This window comes from Orbicella franksi, chromosome 10, assembly GCF_964199315.1.
Source record: "Orbicella franksi chromosome 10, jaOrbFran1.1, whole genome shotgun sequence".
NCBI classification, from domain to species: domain Eukaryota; kingdom Metazoa; phylum Cnidaria; class Anthozoa; order Scleractinia; family Merulinidae; genus Orbicella; species Orbicella franksi.
The window spans coordinates 28020323-28046138 of NC_138154.1; the positions used below are offsets into that span (position 1 = coordinate 28020323).

Consider the following 25816-nt stretch of genomic DNA (forward strand, 5'->3'; position numbering starts at 1 on the left):
ACTTCAAGAGTCAACTTCATGAAAACTATTCAATGAATTTCATTTGAAAGACCCATACATTTTTTAGAAAATAACATTACATGATTACCACTGAGTGCATGCTTTACTCGAGATTTTTTCATTGATATTATTGTATGCTCTATTGTTTGACGCACAGAAATCTCCATGAAATATTTTGATGCAGCAAAACACTTTCCTAGTAGGTGCTATGAATTTTACTTGTGTACATTAAAAAACTCTCATAGGACATCCCGTTGAGGGTGACAAAGGTGGGGCACCAATCACGCATCACACTGAATTTTTCTATTAAATCACGCATTACGGAGATTTTGCGTTGTTGTCTTGCAGAGGACGGCTATGAAATGTACAAAAATATAAAACGACCGGCGATTGTTGAGTTTTTAAATTGCTCCGGTGTAGTGTGGACGACCGGGCCTATGCTTCCTGGGCTCCAATTGAAGTCAATAATCAGACGGCGTTCTTCAATGAATCCAAACAGAAAAAAAATCCGAGGAGGTCCCACGCAAAGGAGAAATGCACCATAAATAAACACCGTAAAAAAAAAAAAAAAAAAAAAAAAAAAAAATATATATATATATGTATATGTATATGTATATGTATATGTATATGTATATGTATATGTATATGTATATGTATATGTATATGTATATGTATATGTATATGTATATGTATATGTATATGTATATGTATATGTATATGTATATGTATATGTATATGTATATGTATATGTATATATATATATATATATATATATATAATTAGGAGTGGAACTCTTTAAGGACCTCGATCAAGTTTAATATTCGTTATATCAGTGTTACTAGCACTATCACAAAGGCTAACCCGGCGGCTAAATGTTGAAAAGTTTTACTTTACTTACTTTTACTGTCGGATTTATCAGGAGCCTACATTGTTGCCCCGAACACATTGAAGAAAAACTCGTTATTCATTAGTAAGATACCATCCGTGTGGGATTCACATACCCAAAAGGAAATTCATGACATCCAGATGTAATGTGTACAACGACAAGCCCTTCGTTTTGTTAAACGTTTTTATTATCGAATACCATTGCATGTGACCGGTCTCTTGAATGAGCTAATAATAATGATTCTTTTTTTTTTTTCGCTCATTTCCGGCGGAAGTGGAAAGAAAATTTAAGAGCTGGTTTTTGAGCTTCGTGAGCTTCTCGAGTTCTGATTTTAAGATAAACTAGGCGGTGGAATGTGTAGGGGAATGACAAAAATAGCAGTTGTGGTAACAGAGCGTGATGAACCAAAGAGGCTCTGGACAGAAGTTGTAGTGGGAAGGCTTCGATCTGGGCGGGAACTAATAAACGACAACATCGACGAAATAATTCTCACCTTTATTAAAAACAATTCACAACCGCAATATTACAGGGTGTAAAACTCTGAAAACAATATTGACATGAAATGGCTTGCGTAATCACCCCACATTTCACTACTGGTAGATAACAGCTTCCCATGTATTTTAAAATTGACGTCAGTAGCTCTTCTCTATAAATAGTTTGCACAAATAACAGAAGTTTCAAAAATGCTCGATAATTTTTTCGTCTTTCTATTCCTGCAAATGCTTTGATTTCGCTTTACAATAGCTTCTGGGTTTATGGATCTAAAAATTTTATACTAAAATTATGTTGTGGAAAACTTAGAGGCTGGGGTCCATTTCATATCTGGGTGTTTGCTTAAATGACTTGTGATACGTTACGAAATATATGCACGACATAACTAACCACACAGCCGTAAAATAATTCGACTCAAATGATAATTTGTCAGCATGTAACATTGACTGAGACTGCGGAACTTAGCGGCAGGAAATTCTACCTGGCATGACCTAACCTGACTACAAAATAATTTGACAACACGGTTACTTTTAAAAACTCAATTGTTAAAAAATGAAGTAATTTCTCCCATTGTTGTACTCCTTCAAGTGGTAACGATCACAAATATATTGGTGAACACTATTTACAATGCATTTAGAAGTCTAAAGGTACACCCCTCCTTAAAATACACGAAAGTGATAAAGCGGAACACGAATTAGACTATTTAGTTTCTGTACAAAAGGCTAAAATTACTCAATGCCGGGTTTGCCACACAGAACACCGCGCAAGAATATTAATTTAATTCTATTACCAATTTTTTTTAGTTTATTTTAATTTAGTGGTTGCAAAGTCAAGTCTCTTTTCTTCCTTCCAAGGCCTGTGAGAGATACATTTAGCATTTACTTGCTGTTTTACTCATGCAGTAGATCTACAGATCAGAAAGCTGTTGCGTTCCTTCTTACAGGGCTTTGCTGTGTTACTAACACTGGGTTTCCCTTTCATCTTACGCCGGAATCTCACCATTATTTCTTTAACACTTTTCACGCACTGCAATCACAAAGTACATTCGTATTACCTTTTAAAATCTTATTAATTGCTTTTTTATGAACAATTCATCTGTTTCATTACATATTATTAGTTGTGAGATCCAAGTTAACCCATCATAATTTATCAGCACAAAGAAGGCTAGCAGCATGCAGGAAGCTTGTCATGTATGTACGTAGTGAATGCCCTAGCTCACTAAGATTCTCTCCGTTGCTCATGGTCAAGTGCCCACTCGGTGCTTAGAATTCGAAGGCCGTGGAACCGGGACCCAGGATTGTTTCTTGTCCCAACCTTGTGAAGTTTAACAGTTCATCAGATTCTCCATTCTTATAACTTGTTTCCGTTTCACACAATATATCTCGTGAGAGTTACCTTTTGGGTGTGTAGAAGTAAAGTAGCCGTCTAGACTCATCACTTACTTGTCTGAAGTTGAACCAGCCGAATTTGCAGTCACAAACAATGGATATCTCTCCACTCTACATCCTGAAATTACACAAAACCAGAGCGTTATACAGTGCTTATCCAGTGTCTATGTTCAATAACGCCTTACTAAGGTTTGATGCAATCGTCTATTCCTTACTCAAGGTGGAGAAAGTACCTCTGAGCATAATTATCTTATCTTGCAGTTGCAAGGAAAAGAGATCGAAAGTGATTGCAAACGCATGACCTATATTCTAGTTGTGTTAACGTCTCATTTCGAGTTTAAGCGGAACACTACAGTGTGACAGTCTCATTCGAAGAAAAAAACAAATAAAAAGGCAGATTAAGTAACTGATAGAATGACCGATAGAGCTAAGCTTTAGCTGCAGTTAATGTACTAACAGTGACATAACAAACAAAATTACCATAGGCAATGGGCGTAAGTTTGAATACCGTGTGAAATGGTATACTAAGATTTGGAAGTTCTCCTGCAAAAAAAGAAAATTCGATATAAGTTCTATTTTATTCCAAGTATAAAATCAGTTTATAGTGACAGAATCTCGATTTGCTCTTTGAAGCACGCCACACAATTTGCTTCTTAAGTAAGTCTGGTAATTTAACATTATGATTACGTTACAGTACGTGTTAATCAAGCCCCAAATTTCAGAACATGTAACTCCTTCAGACCCTCCCAAAAGAACAAAAATTTGCAGTTCTGTATATTAAATTTGATTCTAGCAACTAACCTGAACTGTGGTCCAAAAAGTATGCCATGAGACACTGCAAGATAGCCTACACGAAGAAAAGAGTAGAGAGAGCCGATTTTAATTTCAACAGAGGAGGAAAGACTTGGCCATGAGTATGCACCTGGAGAGGGAGGTGCAGTGGCCTCATTGTTGCTAAGCTCGCCTCTAGATCGAGAGGTCCGGGTTCGAGCCCTGGTCGCGGACACTTTACTCTTAAAGTGCCTCTCTCCCCCCAGGTGTATAAATGGGTACCAGCGAATTTAATGCTGGGGGTAGCCCTGCGATGGACTAGCATCCCCTCCAGGAGGGACTAGAAATATTCCTAGTCGCTTCATGCTACAGAAACCGGGATAAGCTCCGGGGGGGGGGGGGGGGGATACTCCAGAAAAATTGGATGGGGGTGTACGGCCCGCCTCCGAAAACCCTTACCCTATTTATGACCAAAATCTGCGATATTCCCTACCCTATTTATGACCTGACCAAAAATTCGAAACCCTGTTTATGACCTGACCCTAAAATCAAAACCCTGTTTCAGACCTGTGTTAAAATTAGTTCCCTAGTTCTGTTCAATGTTAAATTGCCGTAAACATAATTTGTGAAAGACTTTTGTTGATTTTCTTTTCGATAATGATAAAAAAGTGGCTTCTTCTTAAAAACATACCCATATCAAGGCTAGAGTGCAAAAACCATAACCTATTTATGGCCAAAATGGCCAAAATAAGCTAAAATCGATACCCTATCTATAACCGAAACGGCTGAAAAACCATACCCTTTGGCGCCGCACATACCTATATAGCCCATATAAGTGATTACCCCCCCCTCCCCCCCCGGGGGATAAGCTCCAGCCTGATGAGCTACTTGACTCGCATGCATACTTCGTTATCCTGTACATGGAGACTGGCGTGCAAGTTCTGTTCATCTTACGTTACATCACCCACCTCGTGGCAAATAACCAACACGTTGGACTGTCTTTCTAGTTCCTGATAAGGAGACATTGTAATAATTTGTCAAGTGACTCTCACTCTAAAAGGTAGCTTGAAAAATCAATAGTTTAATTCTGACTATTTCATATCATTTGACTTACCATTATAACTGGTTCAAGTCGAGCACACACATCACTGTACGACTGAAACAGAACAAGACAAAGATTACAGTTCTCCATTTCTCCTTCATGTACATGTCAGGTTACATGTAACTCCTGATGTAACTCCAGAAAATTCACAGCAAATCAACACATCAAGGGTTAAATTTGTATGCTAAACCAGCTACGAAAGATCTGCCAGAGAATAGTCCGTATCGCATAGCCAAACCGACTATTTTCCTTGGAAAATGAAGTTTTAATTTCCATGGAAAAATTTGCTTGTTACAGTCTCTTCTGTGCCTCATTTATAAGTAGAAAATAATTAACTTTACCTCTCCCCTGGGGTATCTGTAATTGAACGGATGTTCCTCTATAACCTTGTGTTCTTCAGGGTCCATCTTTTTTATTTCGTCCAAGGTCATACCATCATAGATGCCCTGATATTTATCACAATAGGTATGATAATTAACACTGTACTTATAGTTGCTACTATCTGATGCCAGCTACACTATTGACAGGTACAGATTACTCATTATTTGAACAATAATCAAGGCCTGATATGCAGCACAGGAAAACGTCAAACCACACTACATAATCCGTCTCAAGCAGACGATCTAAATTCGAATTAAGTTCCACGTTTGACTCAACGGTCGAGTTTCACCCATTTGGATTGACTCAAATTGCAATTTAGTTCGTCTCATGTGAAGTTTGACGTTTGACCTGGGCCTTAATGGTCTCAGAAACACCCCTGGTTGTCTTTTATATATGACTTTCATTAGAAAAATAAAACTGATGATTGAAGTAAATGTCTGGATCTCAAGCATGCTCAACATATTTAGAGACATTCTTAACCATGTTAAAAAAAAAAACTGAAGGAAAAACTATTTTACTGAGTTCATCATTTCATCCACTAACTACAATAACTTACATGATCCATTTCATTGAGAGCTTTCCATCTCTCAATTGACACGACCTTGAGATACTGTGCAGTGTCCACAGCTCTTTTAAGTTGACTTGTCCAAACCTAACAAATAACACATATACCAGTCCTGTACATGTAGGCTCAAACACTTGGTACAACAAAAATATGTAAATGACCAGATAACAACACAAAATGTACACTGTAAGTAACTTAGATGCAACATCACACCTTTAGATCTTTAAGTTTCTCATCCTCAATGAATCTTGCTAGAGCAAATGAGAACTGCGGGAAAAAACATAAACATTTCATTTAATTGTGGAGTTGCATGTATATAATTGCATAAGGATGCTTGCACAAGCAAAATCACATATATTGTATAGCTTGTACGGTAGACAAAATTTTTTTGCTTCATTTCGAAGGCTATAAACCGGCTTTCTTCCTTTGTAGAACGTTTTAAACACGAAAATGTGCAATCTCCGCATTTGAACATCTGCACAAATTTAAATTTGTGTTAATTAAGTCCCTTATGAAATTATCAGGCTGCTTCAGGTATCTTTTCTTTTTCAACGCTGATTACTTAGGGTAAGGGAGAAAAAGCATAAATTCTTTCACCACAATTACACAGATTAATAACATTTGATTGGTCATTCATGAAAGCTGTGATAAACAGACACACCTCTTCTCCCCTGACTGTCAGATCTGAGTCGCCTCCAAGTCTTTTTTGAACATTGAATTCACTCTCTCCATGCTGAAAAAAAAAAATACAAGGGAATTCACAAAGATAATTGTAGAATGTATTTTTCTTCAGTTTATATTTTTTAACTCCAGTGCATTATTCTGAGTATTTAATTTCCACCTCATAAATACAAATATTTCCTCAGGCCTGGATCTTAAGATACCAAAATTAGAAATAACATTGTTAGGGCCGATTTTAAATAGTTTAACCTTGTCCTTCATATATTTCATATATACTTGCAGTCTGTGCTGCTTGTGTTGTGTAAAAACTGCACAGCTTCCATCATCTGATGCTATGATATCTCGTTATTATAATGGTCTTCATGTTCAGCTGTACGCCAAAATTACAAGTAGTAAACTGTAGGCTTGATATAGAATAAATGATTAATCATTGACAGTTACAAACTTGCAGTAAGCTTGTCACAACAATTAAGTTGCATTCCGGTTAAATTACTTACTATTTCATGTTTATTAACTGCCTAGGTACATGCAAGGAGGGTTCACATTTACAAAATTAATGACCAACCAAGTTAAACACAGCTTACCCTTGCAAGATATATTGACCTTTTCTTGATGTGCGAGTTCATTAGAAAGTAGACAACTCTACTCTGAAGGTAACCTGAGAAACAAGGGCAAGACCAAAAATCAGTTTCTTGATAATAATAATAATAATCTAACTTCTGACCAAAACATGATTCTGACTGGTGAAACAATAAAGCACTCTGTCTTAAAACATTCATTAGTTTCTTTATCCTAAACAGGAATACTCATTCAATCATTTTTTCCTTCCATTTTTGATCCACTCTTCAGTTTGTTCAAGGATTCCTTCCTTTTCTCTCTATCCTGTCGTGGCCTTTTTCCTTCTTTGCTCATTCACTTCCTTTCTCAATAACTACATGTACCTGCCTTTTTTCTTTGTCTCCCACTTTTATCTTTCCCTTCTCTTTCTTTTCTTCTTTCTTTCATTCATTTCTTTAACTATTCATTAATTCATCTGGTTTTTTCTTCCTTCACAAACAGGAAACCATCAGATATAACTAACAGTGTTTGATAATTATTTTATTGGTACATGTACCTGGTCTGATAATTTACATACCACCCCATTATTGCTAAATGTAATTTGTTATCAAATATGGATAGTTAGTTAAGAGCTTTTATTACCGTCAATGTTGTTAACAAGGTATTGCTCTCCTGCATTAATGATCTTGATAAATGAAAGGTTTCTTAAACATAAAACAGACGTTCAATTTAATAGTTATGTAACAAGTAATTTAAAGCAATTTGTCGCTAAGGCAGTCCATACAAACAATGTTATATGCAATAACCAACTTGCTACCATTTGTTAATGTTACATTTTGCGTTTCATTTTCAATTGATGTGCTATTTTAAATAGAGGGGAACATTTGGTTATGAAACTCAACAAAGTTCTTTGTTGGATGTGTTTTGTTCTCTTTTTTGGCCTTGACCGAACACGAAACACAATAGTTGGTTACTACTGACCGAGGAACTAACCAATAGAAACGTTTTGGTTATGTAATTTTGCACAGTCATGGACATTCCAACATAAATCTTGTAATCTTTGTTTACGTCTTTGATGTTTGCTGGGTTTCGTAACCATTCCCCTCTATTAACTAAGATGCAATTTAGTCGAAGCAGGCACATGTGGGTTGTGGTCCTCTTGGTAGATTTTGATCCCTTGAATCTTTTTGTTTTCAAAGTTCATTGATTGTTGCCATAATAATTATTATGACTGACAGTAGCAAAATAATGCATTTTTTTAAAATTTTACTTCAGAGTTGTATTTGTATTGTTGTGTTCTTTATTTCTCCACTTGATAACATGAATACGATATTGTTAACAAATAGGTCCAGTGAAAAAGAAGTGGGAAGGGCAAAACATAGTAAACTAATTGTATGCCTTAAATTAAATGCAATCATTTATTTTAGGATAAAAGAAAACTAGCAAAAGAGAGGAAAGAGTAAACACATAGTAAATAAAATAATGTCAACATTATTAATACTGAGCAAAATAAATCTGGTGAAGTGCTTTTTCAAATAGTTTTCTAGTTGGCTTATTACGTATTACTTCAGGGTTCACATGATTTTACAATAAAGCAAAGTACAGTAAATCAAGAGTTTCAACTCACCCCTCCTTCTCTAGAGAGAGTGATTGATAAGCATCTTCATAATGCTTGATCCGTTCCCTGAAGTCCTCAACAGCCATGTCTCTATCCACGGTCACGTAATCAGGACTGAAGACCTTCACTTCCTGTGGGGGTAAGGATGAAGCAGGCGAGTCCACCCACACTTCCCATAACTTAAATTCCTCTTTTGTAAGAAATTCATGTCCCATTACCTTGAAATTAAGATCAAGAACAAAACATTTCATTATTTAATTCCTTTACTAACATCTACTTTGTCCTTACAGATGCATGCTATGTAGTGCATGTAACAACATTAGTTTTAGTGTTTAATATAGAAAGCAAAAAGACTGAAGATCTGAGTTATTTCATTAATACAGCTTGGAATAATTAAATTATGTGATTACTCTTCAAGATAAACTAGTGTCATCAATTTTTAAGGTTAGGGTCTTAGACTTCATGCAAAGAACACTACATTTCCTGTGTAAATTGGCCATTTCCGAGGTGCCTTTTGCCTTTGTTTCAAAGTAAGTCTTCATGTGAAACCATCCAAGAAAATGAAAATGTGTTCAACCCACATGCATGTTTATTCTCCTGCAAATCAAACTCAGTTTCGTATTGATAAAAATTTTGCATGAGGACTTATTTTGAAACAGAGGCACAAGGTAACTTAGACATGGCCTATTAAACTGACATCATGTCTTGAATATATTAAATGTTACGTCATAAATGATTTCAAATGAAAGTTAATGAACAAAGAAATGAGCTTTAATGAATGAACAAAGGAACATTGAACAATTGAATAAACAAAGCAACAAAAGAATAAATGAATGACAAAAAGGAATGAGTGAGTGGATGACTGAACAACGAACAAATGCATTAACAGATGAATGGACAGACAGACAGATGGGAAGAAGGACAAGCGAACAAGTGAATATAAATAAAAGAAAAAATAAACAAATGGATGGACAGAGAGACAAACAATTGAAAGGATCAACAGATAAATCAATAAAAGGTATGAATGACAAAGGAAGTCACAAGAATGAATGAGAGGTTCAAAGAAAAAAAAAAACAAAGAAAGAAATTACAGCAAGGAACAAATCATTAATGATCAAACCAAAGAACAAATGAATGAATGAATGAACGAACGAATGATCAACTGCACAAGAACAAATAAGAGAACAAAGAACAAATGAAAGAGCATTTCAAAAACAACAACAACAACAACAGAATGAAGGACAAAATAGATGAATGGAGAAATAAACAAAATACAATAAGGACAATACCAGACTGGCATCAAGATCAGTGGCACCTATTAAGTACACACACACTTTAACAAATTTCTGCTGGGACTAATAAAATATTACAGGAAATTAATCTGCAAATCAGGGAAACTGTCTGAAATGAGAAATGTTAAGCATAATGATTTACAGTCCTTTTGAAGGAAAAATGGCTGCTGGTTTATCTGATGGTCATTTCATCTTGATTTACCAATCAAGTCAGGTTTTCATTGTCTCAGTTTAGTTTGGTTTTCTTAAATTGTTTATTTATGGACCAAATCAATTGACTTTATGTTTCAGTCTGTTTTGCACTGCCATTTAAATAAAATAATGACAAAGATTTAGAGATAAATTACATGTATCATTATCTTCATGCTATCCACATGTATATGTACAGTTTCCATATGATTCAATCTTGACCTTCGTAGCTATTTTACTCTGCACGCCAGATTAGCTTACCAATAACAATTATAATAATTATCATTGGAATAATTGTTGGAATTATTCTAATGTTTTTATCATTAGTCAAAATAATTTTGAATAGCTCTAGTTTTGTACATTTCTGGATTGTAGATTCTGTACATTTAAACTGTTAACAAGTACAGAAAACATGATCCTATCAGTGTTGGGTAATATCTGACAATCATATAGAAGACGACATACAGTAGATCTAGAGGAGAAGCACAATATGTCACAGACAGGGTCACTACACTGTGTTTTTGCCTTGCACTCATGACACTTTTCTCCTTTCAGAAGTATATATGGGAACCAGCTTATTAAAAGCCCAAAAGATATCCTGGAATGAAATAGCGTGCATCCAGGGTAGAGCAGAAATACTGCTAGAAACCTCATGGTATAGAAATTGGGGATTAAAGCACTAGCTGGCAAGCCCAGAAAGATATTATGCTTGATTGAAGACTTCTATTCTTGTGTACCTCACAGTGTGAGGTACACAAGAATAGAATAGGACAGACAATGGAAGTCAGAAAACCAGAGTGTTAAATTCACAGTCCTTAACAAGTTGCATGATCAAACACAACAAAAGGCACAGAGAGAGCACAGAGGGAGAAAGTCAACACTCCTCACAAATGAAGAGCAAATTGCTTATTCACAGACTGAGTGAGGTCAGGCCAAACAGGAAAATCATTGGCTTGGTCAGGATGCATGTCCTGACCTCAAGCCAAATATTTTCCTGTCCAGCCCTCCCACTCAGTCAATAAGTACTTATAATCCCTTCTTGAAAACTCTTAGTGATGTAGAAACAAACCTTAATATTTGCTGCTACTATATCTGGGTCTTCACAAATGGATTCCATGAAAAACACCTCATGAAAGAAAAGAATAAAATATATCTAATGTAAAAGGCTTCAACTACCCCACCCCTAACCTGGATTTAAGTGGTATTAATAGTTAATAAAAGTTAATGCTGAGCATGTATTGTTCATAGCTAGGAATCACATTTCATTCTTGGAACCTTGTGTGTCGTATCATTTGGTTTGCTCGCTCCATGAGTTATTGTATTTCCCATCCCTTCCCTCCCTTGGCAGTTGCATTTGTCCCAAATGGAAAATATATGTAGCTGCCCATCGACAGCCCACACATGCATGATTGTTGTCTTTATTGAATGATTAAAACTTTCTGCACAACTCATTCTCCACTCAAGTGTATGAATGGGTGCATGCCAGTAAATAGTTATCATGGTAAACAGAAAATAAATGCATTTAATATATTAAGCCACATTACTTACAAAACATTTTTGTGAAATTGATAGTTTTATGACACCCTTGAGGGTATAGATATTCTATCAAGCCATTATGGATCTCAAGTAGTGTCGTAAATAGAGTTTGCTCCATAAACAAAAGTAAGAGCTTTGGAGCTACTTACACATTCTATATTGTTCTTTAAATATTTTGGATGCTTAAACTTTCTGACGCTTAAAAATTTCGGACGAATTTATTTTCAGACTCTGTTTTTGTCTGTGATTAAAATTGTCCTAAATTTTTTTTGCGAGTAATGTATCATGATATTAAGCAGGCATCCACCCAAGGAAGTAGCAACACTCTTCACACACAATATCTTTACCATGGACAGACTTTAACTAGTGCTAACTATACTTTTGGAAAAAGAAAGATGCAACGTGGGTTGTGTGGGCTGGAGGTAAGGCAATAGCAAATGACAACAAAGAAACTGAGAATTATATCCAAATCAAACATGATGTCACATTGTAATGTAACTTTAGATGTTATTTACATAGGTAACAATAGACAGTAACCAAAATTACTAATAAACTAAATGTGGCCTTCTACAAAGTAGACATTCCAAAGAGCCATGTGACCTAGACCCTTCACACCCTAATACCTATATGGGAAATTAAAAAAAATGTGTTTCTCACTTCTGCAATCAGTACATTCCAGCCAGTGAAATTCAAAACAGTCTACAATGATGTAACTCTACAGATTGTGAGTCATAAGCACCAGCAGATTGGATTGAATTCATGTCCATGACTGTACAATGCATATTATAGCAGAGCTCCGGCGGCCTGAAGGGCCGCCAAGCAGAGCCCCATACTCATATAGGAAAGAAAAAAACACCCATGAGTTGATTTTCTCATGGTTATCATGGCTAGCGGTATTGCTCGTGGGCACGTACACACGATGACGACGACGGCGACGGAGTTGCCCAACATGGCGGCCATACTCCAAATAATAGGTTGACAGACATGTAGCCTTGGTTTACCGTGTACTTCCTTGATATTGGACATCCATGTTATGATCAACTGACACCTTTCAAAACAAGGTATCTGCTGACCAGTATCACGTGACCATATCGTGGGCTCAAGTTTAAAGCTCCTCGAGGTCACGTGCTTTTCTTAAGTTGACCGCTGACCATGTGCTGGTTATCGATTGGATCATGGGCTCATGTTAGGTTAACTTGTTGGAAACAGGGCAGGATTGCTCGGAAGCCGGTTAACACTAACCCAGGATTAAAAGTTAACCAAATTATAACTTTTTCTTCTATACAAATGTTTTTTGCTGTTTTGTTTTGTGTATAGGGTGACTATGAAAACTCAAAACAGAAGGCCAAACAACATACAGAAAACCTCACCGCAAAGTTACAAAACTCAAATCAAAATTCTACCTTTTTCTGGGTCAGCTTAATCGGGCTTTGAACAACCCAACCAAGGAGCTACGCCTTTAGGCTGGCCTAAATCTATATATTACAGATGTCACCATCAAGAAATAAGAAGCCCATCTCACCTTGAATCCACGGGTTTTACAGAAATCCATAATCAAAGCTCTCCTCTCCAATGTTGTATTTGTGGCATCAAATATCTACAGTAACAGTGTAAGGATGTTGATTCAATGTAGAAATGATTTTAAACCCTTAGTTTAAATTTAACAATTAAAACCAAATCATGATGTACTTACTGCTACTTGTCCTCCGCGACTCAAAAACTTGCTGACATCTTCCAGGCAGGCTATGGCACACTGTCTGTTATTTTACAATAGAAATGGACAAATTATTTAAGGGTAGAAAACGAATCAGACTGTTTGCATGGCTTGTAGTTTATTGAATTGTATACAAATTTAGTCTGGCCCTATACCTACTTAGGGTTATGGTCAAAATCAATCAATACAAATTTAGTGACAAATTCATCAAGTAGGTTCTTCACATCACCTGATCTTATCAATACAGAATATGACAACAATATTCTAACAGTTTCTGACTAAGTTGCATCACTATATACACATACAAACCTCCTAATTGTCTGTGCTTCAGTGTTGTCCACTCTGAAAAAGTCATGCAGCTTATCTGAACCAACAGCTCTTCTTCTGTACTCACCAACATTAAATACTAAAATATAAAAAAATAGTCAAACTTAATGAACATCTGCAGGTTTTGTTTCTTTACAGTCATAATCTTCCACATTTTCTTGTTGAATGAAGGGTTAAGGATGTCAACAGAATTGTGCAAAGCACTGCACTTCTTTACCACGCAACTGAAATGAAACATAATTATTATAGTTAATAATGCTAGTATATTATTTCCTTTGTTTACCTTTCACAAAAGAAAGAAATAAATCACAACCATTTCGTTTCAGATCCTTGAGTTAAAAGATGCTGTAGGTAACATTTGAACATGTACATGTATACATGTATATATATCTCTACCTTTGTATTTGACACCCTCCTGGTAGATTAGCAGTGGATCACTCACAGTCATTTGGGGCGGATACAGGATTTTAGAGAAGGGGGTTTGAGATACAGACCACCAAGGGTGGTCTTCTGAACCTACATGTAGGGTATCCGAGGGCATCCCTTACTGTAAAATGGTTCAAATTGAGGTCCTTGGAAATGGGATTTCCACCATTAAACCAAGTCAGCATGTTGTAAAGTCTCTACCGACCCCCCCCCCAACTCCCTCAACTCCCCCCCCCCCAGATCTAACCCAGGTCCTGTAACAAGAACTGGAGATGTCAACCACTCTTAACTGATAAGATAATTATACTGTTAATTGAAATGTGTCATAAATAACTAAAGTTCTACGTAGTAACCTTTAGTTTTGATGCCAATCCAGTTGAGATAACGACCCAATTTTTTAGCCATGTATGTTTTTCCCCTTGCTGGCAGACCAACAAGTGTGATAACAGTAGGCGCATTGACAAAACGAGGATAATATTCAGGGTAACAAGTGTCTGAAAAAAATAATAATAATGTGCATAAGTCGGAATAAACAAAGATATTCATTTGATAAAGACATTTTCCCCAAAATACATATACCTGAATCTTCTCTCACATGTATATTCAACTTTTGATAAATTATATCTAAAATGTTCAATTGCATTTGCATTTTATACACAAAGGTAAAAATTAAGTAGTCCTGGGTCAGGTTGTTAAAAAGCTGGATAACACTAACCCAGGATTAAAAGTTAACTGAAGTTTTAGTTTTTCTTGATGTTCAAAAATGTTTGTCACTGCTTAATACACATGATGTTTTGTGTAGTTTGAGATTATTTAAATTCAAAACAGAAGGACAAACAATAATTATATTTATAAACAGAAAACCTTACCGAAACATTAACAAACTGAAATCAAAATTCTCGCTAAATTATCCTGGGTTAGCTTAATCAGGCTTTGAACAACCCGGCCCTGCTGACTAGGCTTGCTGTGTTATAAAGAACCTCAAGCAGATATTTCTTATACCTACAACGTGTAGCAGCACAGTCAGCATTTCAAATGTTATTTTGGTGAGTTCCAGATAATGCTCACTAGGAAATCGAAGAGGGGTCTGAAGGATTTCAATCTTAGTACCGTTAGTACCATAATACCGTTAGTTTATTAGTTGTCTCCAGTCATTGTTGTCAATTTTAGTCTCTTTAGTTCTCTTGTTGCCTTCAGTTGTATTTAGTTGTACCTAGTTTGTACATTAATAATTCGTGTAAACATGACCCACCTAGATTAGCTCAGCTATCCTCGGGCATGTTATAATTGCAATTTTAATTTGAAAACAAAGATAAAATGTATGTATGTAAATGTATGTATGTCTTAGGGGTACAGAATGTCAAAATCTGAGACACCTTGAGACACCAAGACCTTAATCTAAATTCTTAGACTCCGGTTTAAAAATAACTATTTTAATTTGGGTCAGAGAAGCCGTGATTTCAATACATACCAAAATTTTAAAGAACATTCTTTATCCCAGATCTTTCAGAAACAACAAAATACCTTCTGGCAACCATCAATATGGCAGAACTGCCATAACCAAACAAGGAAGCACAGAGATTTCAAACCAAAACAATGTAATATAGGATATACATGTAGCGTTCTCTGGTAAAAAGTATTCAAAAACATAAGCCTATGACAGCTGGTCTACTGTCTTCGACGGATAAAAATTTGTGATAAAATGAAACATTAAAATATGAATATAGAGGATAAATTGCATAAATTTAAAATTACTGCACATATACAGAAAGTGCTAATTAATGTTTGTTTAAAAGATGCTGCATTGTCTCAGCAGTAGGCATAAGACAACCCTAAGAATGCTCAGGCTCATCAATAACAATTTTATGCAGTCCTTCATTTATGATATCAAGTTGACGGAGTGGTGGAGTATAATTATAATACAAAAATAATATTAGTATAAACAGTCATTTTGAACATTAGTGACTATACATTGTATTTCCAGTCGAAATAAAATCATGTCAACAGACCGAAGCAAAAGTGCAAGATTCTAAGCTAACCATTCTTATATGTAGGCTAAGTTAAATAAGCCACTAGGATGCAAAATGTCTGTTAATATGCAATATTACAATAATTACTGACTGATAAATGTTCAAAGAAAAATACATGACTAAAATGTCTAAACCCAAAATCTCATTAGTAATACTTTATTTTAAGCTCATGTTATAATTATTTTCCTGATAAACTCTATCAGCAAATTAGATGTACCAGTAAACTTTAACAATAAAACATTGAAAACAAATCCACAACACTTTGGACTCTATACTATACATTGTAAATGTTATTATTTGCATGTAGAGGCCTTTATAGTTTCTGAAGGATCAAGGAAAATGTTTGGCTGCACAAAATTAAGTAAGCTTTTTAAATTTGCCATGCTACAGGTGAACAGTTGCATGTCGGTGTAAAGTAGTCCATTTGTAAGTTTATGTGCTAGTCAGAGAGTAAATTCTCAAGGGACTAATCTTAAGGACTTTAACAATATTTAGTTAAACATTACAGCATACAGGTATGTCAAGACTGAGAGAAAGTTGCATGACTCAACAAAACCTGCATTCTTGTACACAACATCCTGGTTTATAGTTTCCATTGTTGATATCTGTAGAACACAAGCTTTGTAAATGAAATATACTCCTGCGACATGTAGAAAGTAAGTAGTTAACATGCAAAGCTCTAAACAAGCCAGAACAATTAGCATGCAAATTGCTGTCATCCCATGAATATCTTTAACCACAAATTAGAGACAGAGGTTTCCAATTAAAAGGCATGATGCATGAACATTCTGAACAGCACCTGAAAACACCATGGAAACTGTTATATATAATAATGCCCAAAACACAATAGCAATGGCAAAGAGTGTTTCATTTTAGTTAGTATCTTTTAAAATACAAACGGAAATAAAAAGAAAAACTTTACTGCTGCATGGCACTGTACTAGACGTGTTTAGTTATTAGCATATATAGTTATTCAGTTTGTGAAGCTCTAATACACCTTGACAATAACTTCTATTTAAAGTGACAAATGGTAAAACAGGAAATATTGAATATGTAGTGATGCATGGAATCAGACAATATCAAGACAGGCCTTGACAAGAATGACTAAAAATGTTCTACATGTACCAACCAAATGGCATCTAAACAGAAATTTAAAGTACTTCAGGTAAACTTTATTTAGAGTTCTGTTTTAACAATTATTAGAAACATCAAAGCTACACAAACCACATTAATTACAGGCTAGAAGAAAGACAAAATATTGCCTATATTGTTTTAAGAATACACAGCCAAGGATCCTGTTTTCTGACACAATAAATTATTCTAACTTGGATTTGCTGACAATTTGTATCATTTCCAAACTTCACCAAATTTGAATTCTTAAGGTTACTCCAAACCTTTGCAGGTGTCTTCCAGAAAAACTTTGTATGTCTGCTGTTTTCAAGGAAACCCCCACACACTACGTATCAATAGTAAGAAAAGTTACGAGATGTAGAATTGAATGAAAGACTCTGTTTTGCTGATAGTTTTCATAAGGTGGCAGAAGCCGTTAACACCAAAACGACCGACTGAAATTCCGGCGAATTAATCAGGTATCAAATGCGATCGTTGATGCAAAATAACTGTTGATACAAAATAACTGTGCAAAATACATGTGTCAGCATTTTCTTTTATTTCCATTGGTTACCTTTTTATAGATCTGTCAAGTTCCACAATCGAAAAATTTGCATAACGTGTTGTGTTAAAGGTTGTCACGAGAAAAGTATTTAAAATAAAAGAATTCGCCGACAAACTTTTGTTCCTTTTCCATCAATGTTCTGGCCAAATGATACAGAAAACCATCAATTAGGGGTGGCGAATGGTCCTTCAAAAACCATGGGTCTCCCAAAATGTTCACGGAATTTCACTGGTCTCGCAGTCTCATTTTTTAGCGGTTATATGCGTCTCGCAGTCTCGATTTTTTTGAAGGCTAAAAAAAGTCGCGAAGTACCGATTTGTTTATTTTTGTTTTTTAGTAAAGTTAAATGACATCACAACATCTTAGACCCTGAACGTCTTGAGTTCGCATTTAAAACACTTTAAAGTCTCGATCTCGCAATTGAAGAAATCAAAATGTCTTGGGCTCACAAAGAAAAACACTAATCTCGTCGCCTTGCAAAGTCTCGCATTTACCATTCGCCACCCCTTCAATTCTACATACCCAATTAATTCATTTAAAGAGGAAGGATTCTGTCAAAAAATGAGTGCAAGTTTTTGCCTTCTAGAGATTTATAAACATGTCACGCCTTCTCAGAGGGATATGTCAACTCAATAAGCTGCCAACCAATGAAATAACAGAACCCTTAGCATTCACAGTATGCAAACGGGAGCTTCGCAGGAAAGCGATAGTGTTACATTCACGTTTTAGGCGCACACATTTTAGGCCATTGGCCAAAAATAATTAGGAAAAACAGAAGGAAAGCAATGTGCAACAAAACAAAAAGAAACTGAGGAATCAATTCCCAAAGCAAGATTACACGGAGGCACTCTTGATGGACATGAAATTTGAAATTGGAAGTATTTGATAGGATGTCTGGATTAAGCTGTTTGCTGCAAAAAGGTCGCTGAGGAGTCCATGCCTTTTGGAGATTATGATACCTTGACAGTTAATTAACTTTTATTAGAAAATCTCTTTTTCCCAATAACTTGTGCACATTTTAATATTTTATTTTCATTTTTGTGAAAAATGTTACCCTAAATAACGGAATTTAATTTGGTTAAAAAAAAAAAAGAAAATTTGCCAAAAGTGGCCCCGCTAAGGTCTGGAGTAACCTTAAATTGGTCACAAAACTTAAAGCTTCTCCCCCAAACTATTGTGCAGCCAAAATGCGAAAACTCATGACTCATATTAGAATACTTGCTACACAGTCAGGTGACGTGAACAGTCTAGACTTGAAATCTGGAAGTGATGGCTTCACATCCCATACAACCTGACCACAGCTGGCTGGTGTTACTTCTCATGATCAGACCACAGCAGACCCAAGTTCAACTCCTTAGCCATAATAAAATACATGTAAGCTTGTAAATTAAAGAACCTGCAGGTCTGCCTACTGCCAGTTGGAACTTTTGACAATAATAAATGTGTGTTCATTTACAATTTTGTTAACTTTACTTTTAACATTATGTCTTTACCTTTGGCTCTGAAAAGTTCCACCAGGGAAATAGTCATTCTTGAGATACATTTTATAAGAAGGTTTTATGGCACAAGCAGTAAAACGCAGTTAACGGTCAAATGAACCAAAATCTAAATACTTTTTTCATTTGAGTTCAATGTATTCATTAAGTATAAAATAAACATATTCTGAAGTTTCAAACAAATTGGACGTAGCATTGTGAAGATATTGGAATGTTAAAATCACTGTTTTTTATCCTTCATATTTGTAGAGTGGTCAGGAAAATTGTCGGATAATTGTTGGAAATAAAATTGGTGACATCCCTGTTGATGAGCTCAAGAAATGCGGTACATTTGAAACTGTTTTGGTTTCAAGTTCACAGTGACCTTCAGAGGAAAACCACTTAAAATCAAAAGTTAGTAATTTCAAGTTCCCCCAGGACCCAAAACTTAAAAGAGAATGGCTTAGAAAAATAAAAAGAGAATGCTTCATGCCCTCAAGGCATTGGCGCGTTTGTGTAAAACAATTACCGAAGACAATTTCAAACAAAATCTTGTAGTAAGGAGTTTGCTGGGACCCTCTTTGAAGCTTCGTCAACTTGCAGTCAAGAAAGACGCAGTACCGACGATTTCTAACGTCACTATTGAATGTTGCAAGCCGGCAATTGGACAAAAAACAACAAAAACAAGCCAACGAAAAAACAACAACAACAACAAAAATAATGCCTGCCGAACAGTGGGCGAACTCCTCGGCCATTTCCCAAGTAAAATAAGGTTTGTATTTAGATCCAAAAACTTCCCCACAAAAGACTCATTGACACAGAAATGCAGCAATGTTCAAGACAACAATGACATCACAAAACAGAGTCTCAGCTCCATTCCTTCCATTAAAGTGGGCAGTCATTTTGGAAACGTTTTTGTGAAGCCATCGCCTGTCTTCGTACTTTTAATGTTTTTACTCCTTTTCACGGTTCAAAAAGAAAAATTTCCGCATAAGTTTCCTTTTACATGTTTTCTTTTAACATTTCGTCGCTATAAAATGGCTGAAGAAAAGATGTCTAAATTTTGGTTCATTTGACCTTTAAAGGAGCGTGATGTGCAAACCTCGGAAACAGTTAGTTATTGTATTTAACTATGTTGAAGAACGTTATCAAATTATGTTTGGCACCCGTAGAGATCGAGTGAGATCCTTGAATGCTTTGTGTCAAGTGTTGCAAAAGATAATAACAAACAAAAGTGAACTCTCATGGAACAGGCACATTAAATGAACTTTTAGTGGCCCAGAACAAACAAAACTGGCCCTCAATTTTCTCTAGTCTAACATGAAAAATACCCTTCGAATAATTTGATATTTATTTGAACACAATAACAATAACAATAAAAATAATAGCAATTGCAATAGCAATAGCAATGGCAATAGCAATAGCAATAACAATAACAACAGCAACAGCAACAGCAATAGCAATTACACATGTAGCAATAGCAATAACAATAACAATAAAATCTTTATTTATCGCTGCCTAAAAACTACCTAAAAATATTAGATCTGCAAAAACTTTGAACAACTTTAACAGCACTATTAGAAAGTTTGATGTTAGCTCTCTGCTGGATGACAGATGTATGCGTTGTTCTTGCTGTTCATCTATGTAGTTAGTTGTTAAATAACTATTAGGTGATAACATTATGACAGTATTTATCAACAAATTAGTTTTTTTTTCTTTTTTTGATTCAATTTTTAATATTTTAATATTTTCTTAATTTCACTAAATCTTAGGTGAATACATTTTACTTTATATTTTAGTCTCCCCAATTAGTAGAGCACTTGTGCTCAGCTATTAAGATTGAGACTTAAATAAAGTTGTCATTCATTCATTCATTCATTCATCCATTCATTCATCCATTCATCCATTCATTCATCCCTGACAAAAAACCGATCAGCAGAACCTAAGGGAGCTGCCGCTATAAACCGGTGATCAGCAATATAAAATATATTCATCTAAAAATATATCAGCATCTTAAAGCAAAGAATAATAATTATATAACACATGTAATACACAATAATATTAGAAGAATATTGAAAATCAGAAAAATATGTACACACTAACAAGCACTACAAGATTGTAATGAACCGTAAAGTTCTCTTTGAAAATCAGAAAACCATGAACACTTTGATTTGATTTTGACATGTCAGAGGTGAGACAAATAGCTTTATGGAAGAGTGCAGTAACACCCTTAGTGCTGTTGCCATGACAACAGTTTTGCTATTGGTGCTGTCTTAATAAAAACTGAAATTCCCGGTTTTTGTCTTAAACCAAGAACCATCTACCCCACCCAATCTAATGATGGGAGTTAAGACAATATGGGAACTATGTCTGTTCCGAGTAGGACCCTTTGTCTCACTTTAGAGGTTGCAAATGGGGATATTTGGTTTTTTGACAGAAAGAGACTGGAGCCGAAGGAGCTGCTATGGCAACAGCACTAAGGGTGTCAATTTGTTTCCTTTGTGATGCACATTTGTGGTACCAAGTTTCAAGAACAGTGTTTCAATATTTCTAGAGATATTGTTTATTCAGTATTTTACCATTTTTTAGTTGTAAACAATATGATGTCATCATTTGCATAATAGAAAAACATCAATATCTCTAAAATGAAAAAAAGATATTTCAAAAAGAAAAACGCCATTCTTCTGTATTTTGAAAGGCCTTTCTAGTAAGAAGAAATTATTTGTCATGTCATATGCACTTTAAAGTACAAGAAAACTATTTGATACGTAGCTTTTGGGGTAATTCTGTGGCTTCCTTTGTTGAAACGATTCTTTTTCAAAATCCCACGACCTAGTAAAGACTACCAAATTGCTCTATTGGCTGGACTATTGTAAGAATAGCTATCAAAACTTTCATATATCTTCTGAAAAGTTTAACTTTCCACAAATACTCAGATACATTAAGTTGACTTCTTGATCAAACTAGATAACCTTGGAAATTTTTATGTAAATTCTCTAAATGGGAGGATTAATTTTTACTTTGGCCATTTTGGCGCGAAACTATGAATGGGTTTCATGACACGAAAACATGCTGCTATGGCAGTATTATCACTTTTTACCCATATCGCATGACTCTGCACAACGACAGTCGCGCAGATCGCTCAACATGTGAGAAAGAAAATTATTTAGAGATGATGGATAAAGATCTTGGCAAACTGTATGAAATCCTGGACTGCCAGCAAAAGAAAAGTAAACCTGGAGATGAATTGAAAGAATCTGTGATTGCACTCGAAAGAAAGTACGCACACAAGAAAAGAAAAGAATTCATTTGGAAAGTAATGTCCACATGGGTTTTGCATATCCGAAGACCTTCCATCATCCGCAAAGCTACCAAGCTGTGAAGACAACAGGAAATGACGTCTGGCTCTATAATGCAGGACCCAGGTTGAAAGCAGTTTCTATAACTGAAATGGTCATCCTGCATAAACATGTTTATTTATTATTTATTATTATTATGTTGTATCGTTGGCATTGGTGGGTAATGAATCGCATGCTATGCTGTTGCGATTACTTGTTGCATTTGAGCTCCCCCTCAAAATCAACTTCTATGCAAATCAACTAAAATTCACTTATTTTCCCTCTGGTGGTCACCATCCCAACAAAGTTTTAAAAAGTGGCTTTTGATCAGCCTTCTTGAAAAACTCTCTGTTAACATTTGTGATAACATAAGGAAGTCAAACTTGTTTGTTGGTAGAAAGCCTCCAAGAGTAATCTGACAGTGCACGCCATACAACAAAACTAAAAAGCTTCGAAATTACTTGTATAATTTAATTTCATGGTTCAATTAATTATTAACTAATTAAACCTAGACTTAATTATAAGTTTTAATTAATTAATTAATTAATCAATTGATAAATTAATTGTTTTTGGGCAATCTACCTGGAGAACCTGGAGAGCTGGGCACCCTGGATGGAATGGTTGGGAGCCTGAAGGGCTCCCTGAAAATTTTCTTAGAGCACAACCTTGCCTATATTAAATGGATAATGTTTACTGTTGATAGTGTCAGCCACCACTGTCAACCAACACTATCGCCCGAGTATTGCCCAAGTATGAGTCAACACTCAGCGATACATAATTGATATATCAGCCGACAGTCTCACGAGTGTCCGTTGAGTTAATCAGCAGAGTGTCCATTGGGTATTGGTCTACATTCCGTCTATATGTTGACTGATATGTGTATCGGTCAAGTGTCAGTCAAGTAATGGCTGACAGATCAACTAATACTCGACCAATACTGGATCAATATTCAACCCATACTCAAGCCATAATCAACCAACACTTGAGCAACTGTCGGCCAATACTTGGCCGACATATCGACTGAGTGTTGGTTGATATATTGGTTGATTAGTGTCAGCCGACATTACTTACAGTAAATATGATCTCATTAAATCGCCAAAGCAACTTACTGTTTGATAACAGATGAGGTGTTCAGTTTCAGTTTTGTCACAGGTAAAAGGACTCAAGGTTCTGGGGTTTTTTGCATTAACATGACAATTAAACTGTCCTCTCACTTTAACTACACCGCTACATTTATCTTAATCTTCAAACCCTTCGCCTCGGCTGACTAAAGAAATCTCTAGTGATGCGTATGCAAAGAGTACAATATTACGCTTATTAAATTAACCTAAACTTACCAACTCTGTATTTGTAGTCAAGCGGATAAATAACGCCCCTCTTTTCCCTCAAAACGAATACTCCTTTATGCTCGTGTTCTTCATCTTCTTCGTCAGCTACCAAATCGATATCTGGGTCAGAGGAACCCGTACTGTTCATAGAATGAAGGGAAAATGGAGGCTCCATCTTCTCGAGCTCGGCCGCCATGTTTTGGCTTAACGACTGTCACGCCACGCTCCTTGTTTTGAAGAAACACGTGATCAGTGAAGCGTTCAACCAGTGTAGCACGTGTTGACAGGCTGATGATCGTCGATCACGTGGAACGAACTCTTACGCAGGTGTACTAGCCAATTTTCATTCGAAATACATTCATCTATCTATTTTAATCATCTATGTTCTCTGTTCACTCGAAGCAGTTCAACAAGAAGCACTAGAAGCTTCTCCTTGCGAATGTAAACTTTTCAATCAGGGTCTGACCGCGGCTGGGAGAGCCTACAATTGGACAAATCTTGCTCAAAATAGCTTTCCCAAAGGCAAAGATAACTAGTTTTGAGAAAACGAGCTTTGAACTTACAGTAACAGAAATTCTCAAAATAGAACTTCAATACCTTAAGATTTAAATTCCGAAAAAACAAAATTTTTTACAATCCCGCCTTAGGGACTTTTTCAGTGTCGGGGAAACGCCCTATAATCTGAGAGGCACTGGCGTCAATTTATGTTTACCCAAATTTAACTTAAAGTTTATGAAGATCGCGTTTACCTACATTTGTGCATGGCTCTGGAATAGACTACCTACAATCGGCTTTAAACTGGCTAGCGATGTTGCTAATTTTAGTAGTACCAGGAGCTCCTGGTAGTACTGTTGAGAACTTACAGGCCTAACGTTATTTTATTCAGATTTCTACTGCATTTATTCATTCATTCATTTATTTATTTATTTATTTATTTATTTATTTATTTATTTTTGCATACACATTGGTATTTTAATCGAGCTTACTTAGTTTTTAGGCGAAATGCATTTAAATAAAGTGTTGGTTGATTGTTGATTGATTGGTTGATTGATTGATTGATTGAATCAATGATTGATTGAAAATTGAAGGTTTGTATTATTTGAACGTAAATGTATAGAGAGTTTAGTAATAGTTGTCACTGATCTACAATGAGTATAAAAAGGTTGTTAAATGAGCTGCTAACGCCCGACTTCAAACGCAGAAACGTGTCCACTTGACATCGCACGCCACATTAATTGGGAAAAGGGGAATTTTTGGTAAAAGTTCAAGGGCCTCGATAAACGATCTTGTTTCCACGTGCGTTAAAGTGACGCCGATATAATGAAAGCGAGGCCATAACCCATTAAAAAATGTTCGCGACGGCTAAGTTTCTTTCCCTGTATTACGCAAGAATCACAGTACACAGAACATCAATACAAAATTAGGTTTGCGTTCTCCTTCGTTCGAACGCAGTTAAATTGGGTTACTTTATCTGTGTCATCTTTGACATTGCTGCGCCATTTTTCTGCTGCTAAACTCAATTTTTGACTCGAAATGTGACATTCAATGCAACGGAACCAATCATAAATTGTAAAAAGCAGCATGTTGTTTTCATTAAAACGACTAGCGTGTAATGACGAAAATCGATTAATAGAACTCGAGCAAATTTCGAGATATTTTGGTCACATTGAGACTGCTCCAAAAGCTTCCAAAATGTCACGGACTATCTTACACAGACGATGACATAGTGATGACTGGCTTAAGGAGGCTCTTATACCTTCAGATACAGTTTTTCTCCAAAAAACATTTTTTTCGAAACATGAAGATTCAATGTCGAGGAAAAGGTTGTTGTTATTCATCGTGGTAGATGCAATAATAAAGTGTATTATCGTTTGTCTCACGATGTAGTCACTTGAGATGTAGATCGCGACGTTCCGACTGCTTGCTGCTAGTCTTCTTCAGGTGATAAGGTCGACTGATTGCACGGTATCATTTATATCACAAAGGTCGGCTGTGATTGGTGCATTTCGATCCTCCTATTGTTCCATTGTTCCGGCGAGTAGCT

General features: G+C 35.7%; 1 protein-coding gene across 3 annotated transcripts; it reads right to left on the reverse strand.

The window, feature by feature from the left end:
- Positions 1-1362: 1362 nt before the first annotated feature.
- LOC145499351 (6-phosphofructo-2-kinase/fructose-2,6-bisphosphatase 1-like) lies at positions 1363-24086 on the reverse strand. 3 transcript variants are annotated; one of them, XM_081478860.1, is made up of 19 exons: positions 23782-24086; positions 14280-14420; positions 13483-13579; positions 13153-13216; positions 12982-13056; positions 10993-11049; positions 8452-8660; positions 7467-7528; positions 6851-6924; positions 6247-6318; positions 5799-5852; positions 5577-5672; positions 4981-5085; positions 4652-4693; positions 4506-4547; positions 3568-3613; positions 3247-3309; positions 2821-2884; positions 1363-2404 (listed from the first exon to the last, which is right to left on the reverse strand). In XM_081478860.1, the coding sequence occupies exons 1-19, from the start codon at positions 23966-23968 to the stop codon at positions 2398-2400; spliced, it is 1557 nt and encodes a 518-aa protein (XP_081334986.1). In that variant the 5' UTR covers positions 23969-24086; the 3' UTR covers positions 1363-2397. The 3 variants fall into 3 exon arrangements, with proteins under 3 accessions (XP_081334986.1, XP_081334988.1, XP_081334987.1); XM_081478862.1 differs by having other exon boundaries at positions 8452-8573; positions 23782-24083; XM_081478861.1 differs by lacking the exon at positions 23782-24086 and adding an exon at positions 16513-20844.
- Positions 24087-25816: the final 1730 nt, after the last annotated feature.